Below are 14,374 nucleotides of genomic sequence, written 5' to 3'. Positions count from 1 at the left end.
ACCTCATCCTACAATGAAACGGATTCACTTCCACTGTAGTTCATGAAACGACTTTTATGCAAATGGCATAACAGAGGACAGATGCACAAACTCAATACAACAAACAGTAATGAACATGAAGAGCTGGTCATCTCTTGCAGAGATCTTGACAAAAGTAAGCAATATAAAGAGGACTTGGTCAACGAACATTCAGTTTTGCTAAGTAAGGTGATCACCAGGATTTTCAAGTTTTAATCTGGATTTTTGCTGAAATTATGTGGAAGGATTTCTTAGAATAATGATTATGGCACAATCAGCTACATGACAGATGCTAATCTCCAAATAAAAAAAAAGTAATGTTTTGAAAAAAAAAAGACCAACTTCGGGCCTAATAGCTGATATACGTGTGGATGGTTTGGCATGATCGAATCGGAAGATACTACCTGAACATGTGTTGGAAAGTCATGTTTTAGACTGCTCACAGCCAATCAGCCAATTTCCCAAATACAGTCTGATTGGTAGAAGTTACTTTGTCAGAATAAAGTTCTTCCAGCTTTTCTTCTGACTGTGATAAGTGTGCCGACTGTCCACAATCTGCTGGAGTCCCTTCGTGGGAAGGGTAAACGGTGAGATCCTTGCCATACCAGAAGGGGAACGAGGATACAGACGACCCCTCTTTAGACCTCGCTTCCTGAGGAGGGAAAAGCCGCGTCATCAACCAATTAAATAGCTAATGTCCAAACTACGGTATACTGTCGATGAGCTGGCATCAGTCCTGAACTAAAGTGCTGCAAATGAAATGAAATGATGGTAAGATAATAAAAACTCCCGCTGGTCTGCTGCTGGACAGAAGCCAGGGTTAAATAGTCTGTTTTGTCTCGTCCAAGTCTGTCCAAATATCTCAGTGCGAGGGAAGACTCCAATTCCCATGGTACCATGGGGTTATTCACATCACACCAGAAGGCAGGAGGCAGTCGAAACTCTTCAGAATGGAGCCTGTGCAGGTGGAAAAGTCCCATTTCCGGACAGAGGAATGCATGATATGAGATCCAGGAGGGAATGCAAGCAGCCTGGTTTGTCACTGACAAGCTCCACCCGTCAGCGACACAGTCAAGTTTCTAATTTGTCCATCTGTGGTCGGAGGCGGGAGGTGAGGGAAATCAGCGTCCGTTTTTGAGTCGTTTAAGTGCCTTTCGTAGAGGTCAGTTGGGTCCTGGGTTTGGGACTGGCCACACGGCCCCGCTGTGGGCAGCTCAGTCCAGTGACCACAGTCAAACATGTGGTCAACGTCTCGTGGTCAGTCCAGTGTTTAGGTTAGATCATTCTTCTCTGTGTGTGTGTGTGTGTGTGTGTGTGTGTGTGTGTGTGTGTGTGTGTGTGTGTGAGACGAGGATAAAAATCACGTCCATGTTTGTCTGTCTTGCGAGTCCTTAATGCTTCAAATCGGACAAGCGGTGGAGTCCAACTACTCCCGCTGACTCGGAGATAGCGATTGCCAATCCTACGGGGACATGGAGAGGTGCTTCTCATTAGGGAGGAGCTGGAGGAGGAAATCCAAAAAGTAATACGGGGAAGGTGGTCCAGGGACAATCTGCTAGTAGGAGATGCCGAGGCCCTAGCAGGTGGGAGGGGGTTCAGGTGCTGAGGAAATCGGCGCAAGACAGAATGACGAGTGGAACCTTCACGAACTGGCTGACAAGACTGCAGAGCTCGACCCACGTTGGACGAACGCACACACATGTGCTCCTGTAATGTTACACTTTTAATAATCATGACGATGATTAAATCAGCCTTTCGGACAATGAGGAGGGGCGGAGGGGAGGCCGTAGGCCGAGGGCTGTTGTCACCATGGAGCATGGCCGTGGGCAGAGAGTGACAGAAGTGAACGTCGGTGAGGATGAAGGTGGAGCGCGGGGCGGAGGGGGGGGGGGGGCAGGGGAGGGTTTAACATTATAGCTGGAAGCCCTCCATCGGGGCCTCGCACTGCTGGAAGAGGAACTGCTGCTGCTGCAGGTCGACGGCCGGGGCCAGAGACTGGTCCTCGTCTTCAGTGTTGAAGTAGCGCTCGATCAGGTCGAAGGCTTTCTGGTAGATTTCCTGGTTCTCGTGGCCCTGCAGGAACTCCAGCTTGTCTAGACCTGAAAAGAAGAGAGTACAGTAGCGCTGAAACGAGTACCGGGTCAACAAAAAGTTAAGGGTCTGCTGTATAAATAATTGAACGATGGCTTTAAGTAATTTGTCAGGCAAAACTGCCGAGAGCGACAGCAAACGGTCGATTAACGGAGGAGCCGATCGACTGAAAATTCCTCGGGCTATTTTGAGAGCAGTGTAATTTGTAATTTCCATTATTTGATGAGCAGCAGAGACGATGAGATCAATACTTAGCACCTGCAAATATTTCTTTTGCCTTTTTTTTTTATTTTTTATAAAACCTCACAATATCACTGACAGAAAACAACGTGATTGCTGACTTCCCTCTTGTTGAGAAGGATGAGGCTGACTGATTAGTGGCAAAAATGGCAAAAAAAAAAAAAAATCAAAGTTGTATTAGATGCATTGTTCGTGTTGCGAGTGCTGCTGCATTGGTTTGCGCACTCACCATAGGCCTCTTCGATGAGCGCGCAGTAGGGGTTGATGCCTCCTCCCCTCTTGGCCTCCAGTTCTCCCAGTCGCAGGATGTTCTCGAGACCGTTTAGAGCCACCTGAACTATTTTGGAGTCCATGAGTGTGAGCAGGTCACACAGAGGTTTTATACAGCCGAGCTCCACTAGGTGCCTGCAGGAGGTAACACACACACACACACACACCTTTTATTACTTAGCAAAAGATAAAACTACACTCCAAGTCTGACAATCTAATAATTAAATCGCCAACCAAATACCTACAACAATGAATAACATAATTAGGATTATTAGCTAATTTCCTGCTGCCTAGTTCAAATACCCGCTTAGTATTTTATAAGATAAGCTATATGTAGCTTTTAGATTTTTCTAAATCTAATCATTTTAAAACCATGAAACAACCCTAAACTCCTAAAACTGCGCTATAAATAAGAAACAACGGCGCTAGGCTGCGTTTCATGAGCATTAATAGAGATAAAATGAAACAAATGCTAGCGCCGCACTATTTCTGCTCTGTGCAATTAGTGCATTTTAATGTCATCCATTAGGGTTCACTGGATGCACACTGGCTGTTTACCGCGTGCCAAACGGCATCAGTGTCCTACCTGATCTGCTCTGCTGAGCCCCCCGAGGTGGCGTTGGTAATGGCCCATGCGGCCTCCTTCCTTGTGCGAAACTCTGCTACTTGCAGGATAGCGATGAGAGGAGGCAGCAGACCTGCGTCTATCACCATCTACAAGGGGGGATATATATACGGCAATACATAAGTATATAAATATTCAACACTTTTGAGGCTTTTCTGTGAAATGCCACACACACACCTGTATCTGTGCTCGGTTCCCTGCAGTGATGTTGGAGATCGTCCAACATGCTTCCTTCTTGATGGACTCCTTGGGGCTGCTCAGTAGGTGAAGTAGGGACTGCAGCGCAGAACAGTTCAGAATCACCTATAAAAATTTAAATGCCTTGCGAGGTCAGAAACACTCCGTTGCCTTCCGAAGAAGTATTATCACCGCTGGTTGTGCAGACGCTGCGGTTACCTGTGTCTGTAGATCATCTCCAGTGACTATGTTTCCAACAGCTCGCAGTGCAGGAGATACCACTTTGTAATCAGAGTGCCTTAAAGGACAGCAGAATTGGAGTGTGAGATCACTCGAGAGGTCGTTTCCCAAGCTTCAAAACATTTTACCCTCCGGTTTCCAGATTGGAAGCACGAAATGTTAACCCAAACTTTCTGTTGTATTTGAGTCAAACTCGATTACATTCAGTGAAATATTTACAACACGCCCATATTTGGACCGTCACACCCAACCTGGTGGTCTAAAATGTTATACAGTTAAGGTGGCACCGGTTGCCCGTTTACAGCCATTAAACTGGAGACCTCCATGTTTCTACATGTATCCGAGTAGAAGAATTGTAAGTATATTCGAAGTCTCACATCAGCAGTTCAACCAGCCTGCGGCAGACTCCCGAGTCAATAACAGCCTGGATTTTGTCGTTAGGGCCATCAGATAGGTAGGAGAGAGCCCAGCACGCGTCAGCCAGGATGTCCGTGTCATTGACAAAGAGCAGCCATGACAGCACGCTGAGACACGGAGACACCTGGTAGAAACAAAGAAAGGTGGTGGTGGTGGTAAGGGGGAGGAGGGGGGGGGGAATTTAGTGGGCAGTTTAGATACAAGCAACTTCATAAAGATTTTGACATCGAAAGGTGAGATATGACGCGCTTAAGAAATGTCAGAGGTGTGCGGTTGCCTTAGTGATATGTTTATCTTGGCAAATTACCTTAGTGAAGTCTGGAGGTGGGTTCTTTCCTCTGCACAAGTTTGAGAGCGCCCACACCGCGTTCCTCATCATGGTTAAGCGATTCTGTTTGGCCAATAACCTGCAAGAAGAACCGAGCATAATTTATCCATCAGGGATCGCAGTTGCTCTTGTTCTTTCTTTTTTCTTTCTTTTTCCAGCTTCAACCGGAATATTTAGGAGGAAGACAATGTTGCTACTTACTGAACCAGTGAAGGCAGAATGTTGCAGTCTATGACAAAGTCTCTGCATTCTGTGCTGTCTCCTGCTATGTTTCCCAGTGCCCACACTGCCTGAAAGGCAAAACAATGATTCACGTCAGTCAGTGAACAACATTAAAACATACAATTTTCAAGGAGATAAGTGAGCCGACGGAGGACAGTGGGTTCCAGGAAAGCCAGAATATCCTTACCTGTTCCTGTACGTCTTCAAAATCCGAGCTTAGCATCTCTATAAATATGGGCACGGCTCCCGCCTGGATTACCACCCGTGTTTGGTGGGATGTACCTGAAGCGATGTTGGTCAACACCCAAGCAGCCTCGAACTAAAACAACATTTGAATATAGCAACATTATCGCAACACACACACACAGTATTTGAAATGTTAGACCAGGAGGACCACGTCACAAACGAGGACAAAAAAAAAAAAAGGTTTAAAACTTCATGTCTCCTCAACTGAGTCAGTAGATTCAGACGTGCGCCGTTACTCAGATTTACTCGAGAAATGTACCTGCAATGTGCAATTTTCTTTTCTCTTCAGGAATTCAACAAAACGCTCCACCACCCCTGGAGTGGCGATGACTTCATCGATAGGTGGGTTGGGCTCTGTGCGAGACAAACAGTAGGATGGCAACAATTAATATAGCCATACTTATCAGCACACGATTACGCTGAAATGAATGAAACAAATGTATTATTTTAGGCGCTAAAGGCACTCAATGATCATTCGGTCCTAATAAGTATTGATGTACAGTGATGGAAACCTTACCTTTAGAAAGAAGTTTCCTAAAGCGCTGAGTACCTATTAGCTGCTGTTCAGGAGAGCTGGAGAAGATCATCTGAGTCATGTCTTCAGAGATCGCGCCACCCTGCACGGCAGAGCGACAGACATTTTGATAAAACGCACACGAAATGTGGTTACGTCATGCGTAGTGAATCGGGAAATTACGCACAAGGCGCAGCGGGTTTCTTTTTAATGTTTTTCCGGAGCGTTTTTTTTTTTTTTTGATGAACGCATTCTCACCGTGAGTGGGTCCATGTTGTTAGCCTGGGACTCCAGGTAGCCGCTATCGGCCATCCCATCGTCCTCCAGGATGCCGTCGTCCTCCACGGTGGCAACATTCCTCCTCTTAAAAAGCTGCAACAAAAATCACAAGTAAGTTGTTGTGGTATTTATACGTTTATGGGATTCAAGTTTACCTCTTGGCCCGTGAAGAGGAGCAGCAACAAGTCCTTTGCTCACTTGTTCGTCCTTCTTCTGTTTGCGGAGCTGCAGGCCTTCCTCTTCCCTCCTCCTCCTCATTTCGTCTGTGTTGAGAGACTTGTTCTTGTAGCTCTTGAGTCGTGCATTGTCCTTACCCTGACTCATTGTGCAGCCTGAGAAGATGCAGAAAACTATTAGCAGGGCAGACTTGGGGCAGGGCAGGGCGATATATTGATTTTTAGTAATACAGACATACTAGACAAAATATCGTCACAGATTTTAGATATGGTAATATTATGATATAGTATAATTCTGGTCTTTTCCTAGTTTTAAAGGATGCATTATGGTTAAGCGATAGTGATGAACTTACCAGACTGTTGTAGCTGTCAGCCTTTAACCCAATTAGTCGTAATAGCCACATTATTGATGATTATTTACCAAAAAAACAAACAACGTAAAGATTTGGTGAAAACACCGATAGTCATCCCAACAATACTGTTGATGGTACAAATCTTTTAACCCCCCCCCATCTGAAACTGAGACTTTGACTGATCTAATGTAAACACCTGATTTACACCACTGAGTGTGTAACAATACATGTAGGGCACCTTTGAACGTGACAGATGTCAGGATGAGCAAGACAATCAACAGCTAAGGTGAACAATAAAACTTCAGCTGCAGTTTCAACATGTATAACAGGACCAAACCTCTTAGCAGAGGGTTTTTTTTGTTGTTGTTGTTGTTGTTGTCAATAAAAGGGGACATCTGAAAAGATACGAGCTAGCTGGTTAGCTTGCTGTCACTTGACACTGCGCGATTAAAAAGCGATCAGACGTATTATATTTATCTGCCGACAAGAGGCGACGATCGGCAAAAAATAAATAAATAACTCGGTGAAGCCCGGGTCCACGGGGAGGGCTACTCTTGGGTCAGCTGGCTGGTGTCAAAGCCCTCGTTAGCCCCCTCGTCCACCGAGAGCTAACGGTGGCGAGCTAAATTAAGCTAACGTTAGCTTAGCTTTGAAATCCAACGTTAACGTCAGCTCGTGCGACCGCACGATATTTACCAAACGGGTTTTTTTTTTCCGACTTAAAGAGGTTCCTTCAGCTTTTCGTAATAAAACGTTGCCGGACATACGCTGCGGAAATATGTTATTTATTGTCTGACCTGTCAGATTGGGCTCCGTAATCCCCTTATTCGTTAGGCCACCGTTCGTACAGCCGTCGCCGGTATGATACTGCGCATGCGTGATTTTAAGCGCACCCCCCACCCCTCCTCCCCTCCTCCCCCACCGCACTTATTTACACTCCGCCCCACCTGGCTTTAGAGTCCAGGTAAAATCAACCTGTGTGCTCTGGGGTCCCGTTGTCTTAGGTTAGGTTAGGTAGTTACTTTATTAATCCCCGAGGGGACTTCTTTTTTTTTTTTTTCTTCCGCTGCAGCAGCATACAGAAGCAATAAGATAATAATAGAATAATAGAAAAGCAGTAAAATAGCTGTAAAAAAATATAAAATATAAAATGCACAGTATATACAGTACAGTATATATCTATATGTATTATATACAAACAACCAAGAAACACAGACAACAGTGTTATTGTTGTGTGATGGATTTTGCCAGAGGTGAGTTATTGTATTTGTTCACAAGTGTGCAAGTGATAAACCTTCTCCAGCTGGCAGCAGGTCTACGTTTCATAACTGATTATTCAATTACTCGAAGCTGTTATAATTCACCGGCCATTCATAAGAGAGCAAACTCTCGTCTCAGCTGCTGGGCCATAGAACTGATGTGAGTGGGTGATTAAAAAAAACCAACCTGTTACCAAACATTACCGCCATGGGCAAAGTCTAGCACATAAATAAGTGTATACTCATGACACTCGGAAATAAAGCAAATGTTTCTCTTTGTTCAGTGAATCATTTGTGGATATAGGACACAAGTAGGAAGTCTCTAAACGTTATATCAACCACGGACACGTGCTGACGTGCTATATAAGGTACAACCTGTACCTTTTAATGTAATGAATGAAGCCACTCCTCAGCGGCACTCTGTTTACTGCTTTCATCCAACAACACACAGGAAATGGTACGTCAGAGGCTTCTTTATTGATGCAAATATTAATTATATTTGGTTCCAATACTGCTTAAGAACTTGTTTGTTTCTTACATTACATTGTGTTCACTTATAATACTTGTGTTTTTAGATAAATTGATTAATCAACAATGGCAAAACACAACATCAGCCTTGCTATTGCCATCGTGCTGGCATTGATTTTCTTTATCATCACGATGGTGCTCACTGCTCTGTCAGGGCTGGGAATATGTAAGTATGACTTTTAATGCTCTGTTCATTCATGCAGCACAAGATATTCAATCAAACGCTGCAAGAAAAATGTTTTATCCTTTTCACTTTCCACTCTTGTCTGAAAATATCTCTACAATATCGCCACTGTGTCTCTAATGCTCTGTAATGTTGTTTGAATTTGTTGCACCAAGACCCCTTCTTGTCATCCACCAGAAACATTTCAGATGAGTTTGTGACCGAGATCACACCATCAGGATGGACGTTTACCATTTGGTCAATCATTTACATTTTTCTGGCTTTAGTGTTGGTTTACGTCCTCTCTGGCATCTTTGGGAAGTAAGAACTTGTCAAATTAGATTTTTCTTCCTGGAAAAAGTTTCTAGTTTCCTCCTCCCAGAAGGCAGGAGGCTTAAAATAAATTAATCAATAAATAAAAGCAAATACATACTCTGTATTTGGTTTATTGAAGTGTACATTTAGCTTTGATTTCTTTCTGCAGGAATACCTATGGTTACGTGTACTGCAGCCCTGTTGTTTTGCCACATGGATTTTTTTTTGTGGCTTGGTGCTTAAATTTGGGCCTCAATATTGGATGGTTGCTCCTGTGGGACAGAAAGTGAGATTAAATTTTTTTCTTCATATGCATACAGAATTTTACACTTTAAGGTTTTAAGAAGCCACCTTCAGTTAGTTGTTACAAGCAATCGTTTGACTTTAAGTGTATTGACAGAAGTTTTAATGAAAAATCCTGATATCTGTTGATTGCATTTAAGGCAGAAAAATGACCCACTTATTGGTTTTAGAGGGTGTCTCTGGTTGTTTATAAGGTGTCTGATGCTTTCTGTCTCCTCTAGCTGCATTGTTGGCTGTAGCCTGTTCCCTGTTCGCTGGACGGATATTTTTGGTCATCTGGAAGCAAATCAAAAAGCCGCTTTACGCTGATGTAGACCCTGACGCCAGTTCTCCGATGGAAATTGCTAAGAAGCAGAAAATTATATTTAAGTGAGCATGTGAATTGAATGTGTTTCTGAATACATTTTGGTATCAGTGTAGAATGACGTCTTTATGATATGTACTTTGAAATGCTTTGTATATGTTGTAAATGAGGACTTTTGTCCTGGAGATGTTGCTGACAGATGATGAAGCCCCTCAAAATAAATGTGACATGAAATTATATGATGCTGAAGTCCTTGTTATGTTCATTTGCTGTCACCACATTGCATTATTATACTGCGCCCTGACATCGCTGACTCGTTTAAGTAGTGTTATATTATTGATTGTTTTCCTTCATGCATTCTGATGTTTATCAGGTCCTGCATGAAAAATCACACAAGTATCATTAGCAAAATGTAGTTACTTTATGAAAGTATAAGTTCAGGTTTGATCCCTCTGACTAATATAGTATCATATAAGACTTTATTAGATTATTAGTACTGAGTCATCAGTGTGTCAGCAGCATGTTACATTTGCAGCTGCTGCAGGTGGAGCTAGTTTGAAATACTTTATATATGTTTTTATAAACAGGGACAGCAGATAAATCTGAGGGGTCATCAGATGATTACTGAGAGAGGAAAGAAGAAAACAGAGTTCTGATCCACAAATCTGTTCATGCTTTTTGGAATTTTTCTCTAATCGTTAAGATTTGGAGAGATATTGGATCGTTGAACATTTATTGAATTGAAACCATTTAAAAAGTTTAGAAGGGAAAAAAACAAAACACTATTTGGTGGAGTTGTTAACAACTCAGACATTTCAAATGTGATACAGACAACACACTGCTTTTTATAAGACGTCAGAAGACAAACAGGTTGGAAGCCACTGGTTTAATCTTTAACTTTGTGTAGTATTTTAAAAGCTTGTTTTATTATCCATTATCAATTTTCATCTTAAAAGTAACTAAAGGTATAGAACACACGTAGTAGAAAGTACAAGATTTCCCTCTGAAATGGAGTGTAAATTAGTATGAAAAGGAAACACTCAAATAAAGTAGCTCAAAATTGTACTTGAGCAAAATACTTGAGTAAGTGCACTTAGTTACTTTCCATGCAATATGCACCAAACAATGCAAGCTGCTGACTGCTATCAATGTTTGCTACAATAACTCTCGACTCGCTGGTCTCCTGGTTGGATTTATGGGGTCGTCTGCTGCCAGAACACCAGTTACTACAGACCAGTGGTCCAGTGTGGTTTATTTATCCAGCTGTTGGTTTATACTCCTTCCTGATTATGAGACTTAAAATTTTTTTTAAAAAAAATCGGTGAAAGAGTGTTGAAGCAATGTTTTTGTGTGGTTTGTCGGGGATTTGTTGGTTTCACCTGGTGTTCAACTTTTAGCTTTAAGCAGAGAGCAAATATTGACCAACAAACTATTACAATCTACTGTATATTTTACATACTGTGACGTATACATTTTATACTTATAGGCAGGTCTTGCCAAAAGCATGAGAAAAATCAACAACCACTCACAATCTAAATTCAAGTTTTAAGGATATGGTTCATACACTGGCATCACTATTTAACTGTAAAACTTGATATTCCCACCTCACCTGATTAACACCTTTAATATTACCAGCTTGTTTTCAAACGTCAACATGTAGGCTGACTATTTTTACACTCTGTCAAATATAGAAAATATATCAATGTGTCAATTCTTAGGAATAATAAGGTAATCATAATAATATATATAGTAACAAGATAATTTTAAGCAACAAAGTACTTAATGAATCAACTTATACAACGCAATATTAATTAAGGAGGTACGTGTGTATTTTATAATCATGAAATGTATGGGGAGGCATGTTTAACCATATTTTATGATGCACCGCCCTGTTACAGAACAAGATAAACAAGATCAGTGATGCACGTGACGCATTGAATGGTCATAAATGTTCACTTACACAACGAGCTCTTCTATATAACAGGCAGCTTCCTGTCTTCTTCATCTCATTATTCACACCCGTGGCTCAGGTCACACAAGGAGGAGCAAAGCCAGGTATGTGTTGTTTGATGTTGTTTAATCTCATCGGGTCTTAATCAGGTGGAGTCTGTTTTTTGTTATACTGCCAACATTTTATTATCCTGTAATAAACCCAGCATGCAGAGGTCGTACATGGACCCGTGTGTAACGTTACACAAGTAGTTTGGTAACTAGAGGTTAAAGTCTTTGCTGAGAATTACTTAAGTAATTTTTTACGTTTCATAACAGCAGTCTTTGAAAAAGGTTGTAAAAAAAAAGCTGGTAATTTATGAAACAGATACAACTGAAGACTGACTGTAAGACTTCTGTATGAAGTGCATGAGGTGATTGATTGTTATCACTTGTCCTGCTCCTCCAAAAGGCAAATGCAGGTCATCGCAGTTGAAGTTAAAACAGATAAACTATCTTCCTGAATGACACTTCAGGAGAACCGTCCTATTTGAATACAGCAATTCTGTATTTCTTCTCTTTCAACATAAACTTGTGTGTGTGTGTGTGTGTGTGTGTGTGTGTGTGTGTGTGTGTGTGTGTGTGTGTGTGTGTGTGTGTGTGTGTGTGTGTGTGTGTTTTTTATTTAAACATATTTTCCATTGTTGAATAATTTTTATTAATCACAGTTGACCACGATGGCAAAACACAATCCTTGGCGTCTTGCTGCGATACTTGTGTCTGTTGTCACCTATGGAATAAGTTTGGTGTTCAATGGGCTGTCTGCGGTTGGAACTGGTAAATTGAAACTTAGTTAATATGCTCCTTTTGTTCAGTTTAACTTGTGAAGGATGTGAAGAAACATTGTGAATAGACGCTGCACGATTTTTGAGAAATGGCAAACATTAGTCTAATACTTCACATTCCTCTGTAATCTGACTCAATATTGATATTTTTCTGCCCGTAGGTCCTTTTGAGACAACTACCGCCAACGTGTCTGCTGTGTTTGACACCCAGCTTACACCTTCAGGATGGACCTTTAGCATCTGGAGCGTCATCTACGTCTGGCTGACAGCGATGATTATCTACATCGTTGCTGGTCTTTGCAGAAAGTTGGGACCACCTTTTATATTTTTTTAAATTTAAAACTAAAATATTGTGTTTTAAAGGACAGACATAGGTCAAATTTGAATTGCTGTTTGCGTCTTTTGTATATGTCATATATGGAAAATATCTGAAGTATACTGTGTCTTTAAAATATATTTAAACACTGTTCCCACACAGTGACTGATCAATTGTGGCTCTTGTGTCTTGCAGGAATGGATATGGATATGTCTACTGCACCCCTCCTGTGTTGCCTTATGGATTCTTTATTAGCTGGTGTCTCAATCTGTGTTTCAACATTGGTTGGCTGCTCATTTGGGACAGAGGGTAAGAGTCTCCATCGGATGTGGTCCAGCTTTCTGTCATTAAATGTTTTACAGAAAACTAATGTGACTAGATTAAAAACAACAAGCAGTTAAAGCAGTAAACTAAAATGTGTGTTTTTCTGCTGTTTTAAGAGTAATGATTGCTGCACTAGTTTTTCTCATTCTGATCATCTGCACAAACTACTCCATGATATGCTTCATCTGCCATGGACTTCATATCTACGGTGCCTGGCTCAAGAAATACCACAAAACCGACCTGTGGCTCTTCCGTGTGCTGGTTAGTGTTTTCAAATGTAAACTAATTTGCACCATTAAGGTTTAATCTTACATACTGTATGTCAGATCGAAGGAGCCAGTTGTGGTCATGCATAATAAATACAATGTGGTTTCCCTTTACAATGTTTACTTGGAATGTGTTTCAGTAAATCAAACTAAAACAACTTTGTAATACCACATTTTCAGGTTCAGAATGGTGTGATGATATACACGACGTGGACAACCATTGCAACACTGATCAACCTGACCATTGTCCTGACTTACGATGTAAAGATATCCCCAAACGATGCTGCCACCATCTCCTACTCTATTTTGACCGTTCTGTTGCTTGTGTGGTGAGTTCACTTCACCCGGAAAATACTTATTTTAAAAGTGAGGTTCTGAAACAACGTGTTTGGTGTTTTGATAGGTTTGTTTTGGAGAACCTTGTCCTTGACAAGCACGTCCGGTACATCTGCGTAATCTACCCTGTTGTGATTTGGGCGCTCTCTGGAAACCTGGACAAAAATTTTGACGCCGAATCTCCCAGTCGCAATGGCGTGTTCATTGGTAAGACTCAGAAAAAAACTCCACATAATTGATCTGTGATATTAAAATCCCAACCTACACATCATATCAACATTTTATGTGACTGACTGCCTAAGGAGATGGAGCGTTGAATGAGCGTTCCTCAGTATGAGGCGTTAAATGGACCCATGCTGACTCCTGTACAAATAGGCATCTGAGGATATTTAGCATTAATCTTAGTAACCACAAACATTTGTGTAACTGCTGCACTAACCACATTTTCTTGTCTTAGCTGTGCTGCTGACTTTAGCCACTGTACTGTTCGTCATCCGAATTATTTTGGTGGTTTGGAGACACATCAAACAACCGCTCTATGAAGACATCAGTCCTGAAGCCATGGAACCGATGGCGATTGCCGAGAAGCAGAAAAGGCTATTCTTCTAAGCATCTTTTATGATATAACTTAACTTATATAATGTATAAAAGGTTGTAGAAAATTATGTTATCCCATTTGATTTTTTTTTTCTGGGGTTATGTGTATAGTCTTAAAAGCATTTTTTGTTTGTTTTATATTATACATTTTGATGTAGCCTATTAAAATGCGTAATTTCATTTAATCAACCACATTTTTCATCCAACTTTGAGTGACTGATAAATGGACGTTTTATAGCTGATTGGTAGCATGCTCATTAGAGTGATAAGAAGACAGTACATGTAACAGTGTACAACAGGTTGTATTTAATCACCTCGCAGAATTATATCAAATGACAACTTACATTTTTCAGCTGAATGTAGCTGTTTCATGTTGACATACTAATTTTGAAATAAAGTGCAGATCAAACACATTGTCAACTGTTTTGAATGTTTAGCACGCGGGCTTTGTTTAATTATAATATGGCCGACAAATGAATATATAACAAGCAAAACAGAATAATGGAAATGGCGAATTATCGGGGAAAACAAAATGTATATTATTTTTAAGTTCCTATTTTTATATATAAATATATATGTATATATATATATAATATATGTATATATATATAATATATGTATTATATATGTATAATATATGTATTAATATATGTATATATATATATATATATAAATAGGAACTTTTTTTCTTTG

The 14,374-nt window shown here is 40.9% G+C and overlaps 2 protein-coding genes across 3 annotated transcripts; one reads left to right on the top strand and one right to left on the bottom strand.

Moving 5' to 3' along the window:
• Positions 1–39: 39 nt before the first annotated feature.
• Positions 40–7,050, bottom strand: kpna1 (karyopherin alpha 1 (importin alpha 5)). 2 transcript variants are annotated; one of them, XM_069703577.1, is made up of 15 exons: positions 6,994–7,031; positions 6,197–6,217; positions 5,866–5,999; positions 5,647–5,760; positions 5,392–5,491; positions 5,134–5,228; positions 4,816–4,947; positions 4,608–4,696; positions 4,386–4,485; positions 4,039–4,202; positions 3,641–3,719; positions 3,422–3,547; positions 3,206–3,333; positions 2,579–2,754; positions 40–2,117 (listed from the first exon to the last, which is right to left on the bottom strand). In XM_069703577.1, the coding sequence occupies exons 3-15, from the start codon at positions 5,989–5,991 to the stop codon at positions 1,930–1,932; spliced, it is 1,617 nt and encodes a 538-aa protein (XP_069559678.1). In that variant the 5' UTR covers positions 5,992–5,999; positions 6,197–6,217; positions 6,994–7,031; the 3' UTR covers positions 40–1,929. The 2 variants fall into 2 exon arrangements, with proteins under 2 accessions (XP_069559678.1, XP_069559677.1); XM_069703576.1 differs by lacking the exon at positions 6,197–6,217 and having other exon boundaries at positions 6,994–7,050.
• A 4,684-nt stretch (positions 7,051–11,734) lies between these two features.
• LOC138623910 (uncharacterized) lies at positions 11,735–13,693 on the top strand. Its single transcript, XM_069703715.1, has 7 exons — positions 11,735–11,834; positions 12,004–12,148; positions 12,354–12,467; positions 12,599–12,743; positions 12,929–13,077; positions 13,152–13,291; positions 13,542–13,693. Exons 1-7 carry the CDS (start codon positions 11,735–11,737, stop codon positions 13,691–13,693), a joined length of 945 nt encoding a protein of 314 aa, XP_069559816.1.
• Positions 13,694–14,374: the final 681 nt, after the last annotated feature.

This window comes from Brachyistius frenatus, unplaced genomic scaffold (genome assembly GCF_029030835.1).
Source record: "Brachyistius frenatus isolate BFR_SWC_R1_liver_20210118 unplaced genomic scaffold, ASM2903083v1 Contig_47, whole genome shotgun sequence".
NCBI classification, from domain to species: Eukaryota; Metazoa; Chordata; class Actinopteri; family Embiotocidae; genus Brachyistius; species Brachyistius frenatus.
This window is presented reverse-complemented; position numbering and strand designations above follow the sequence as displayed.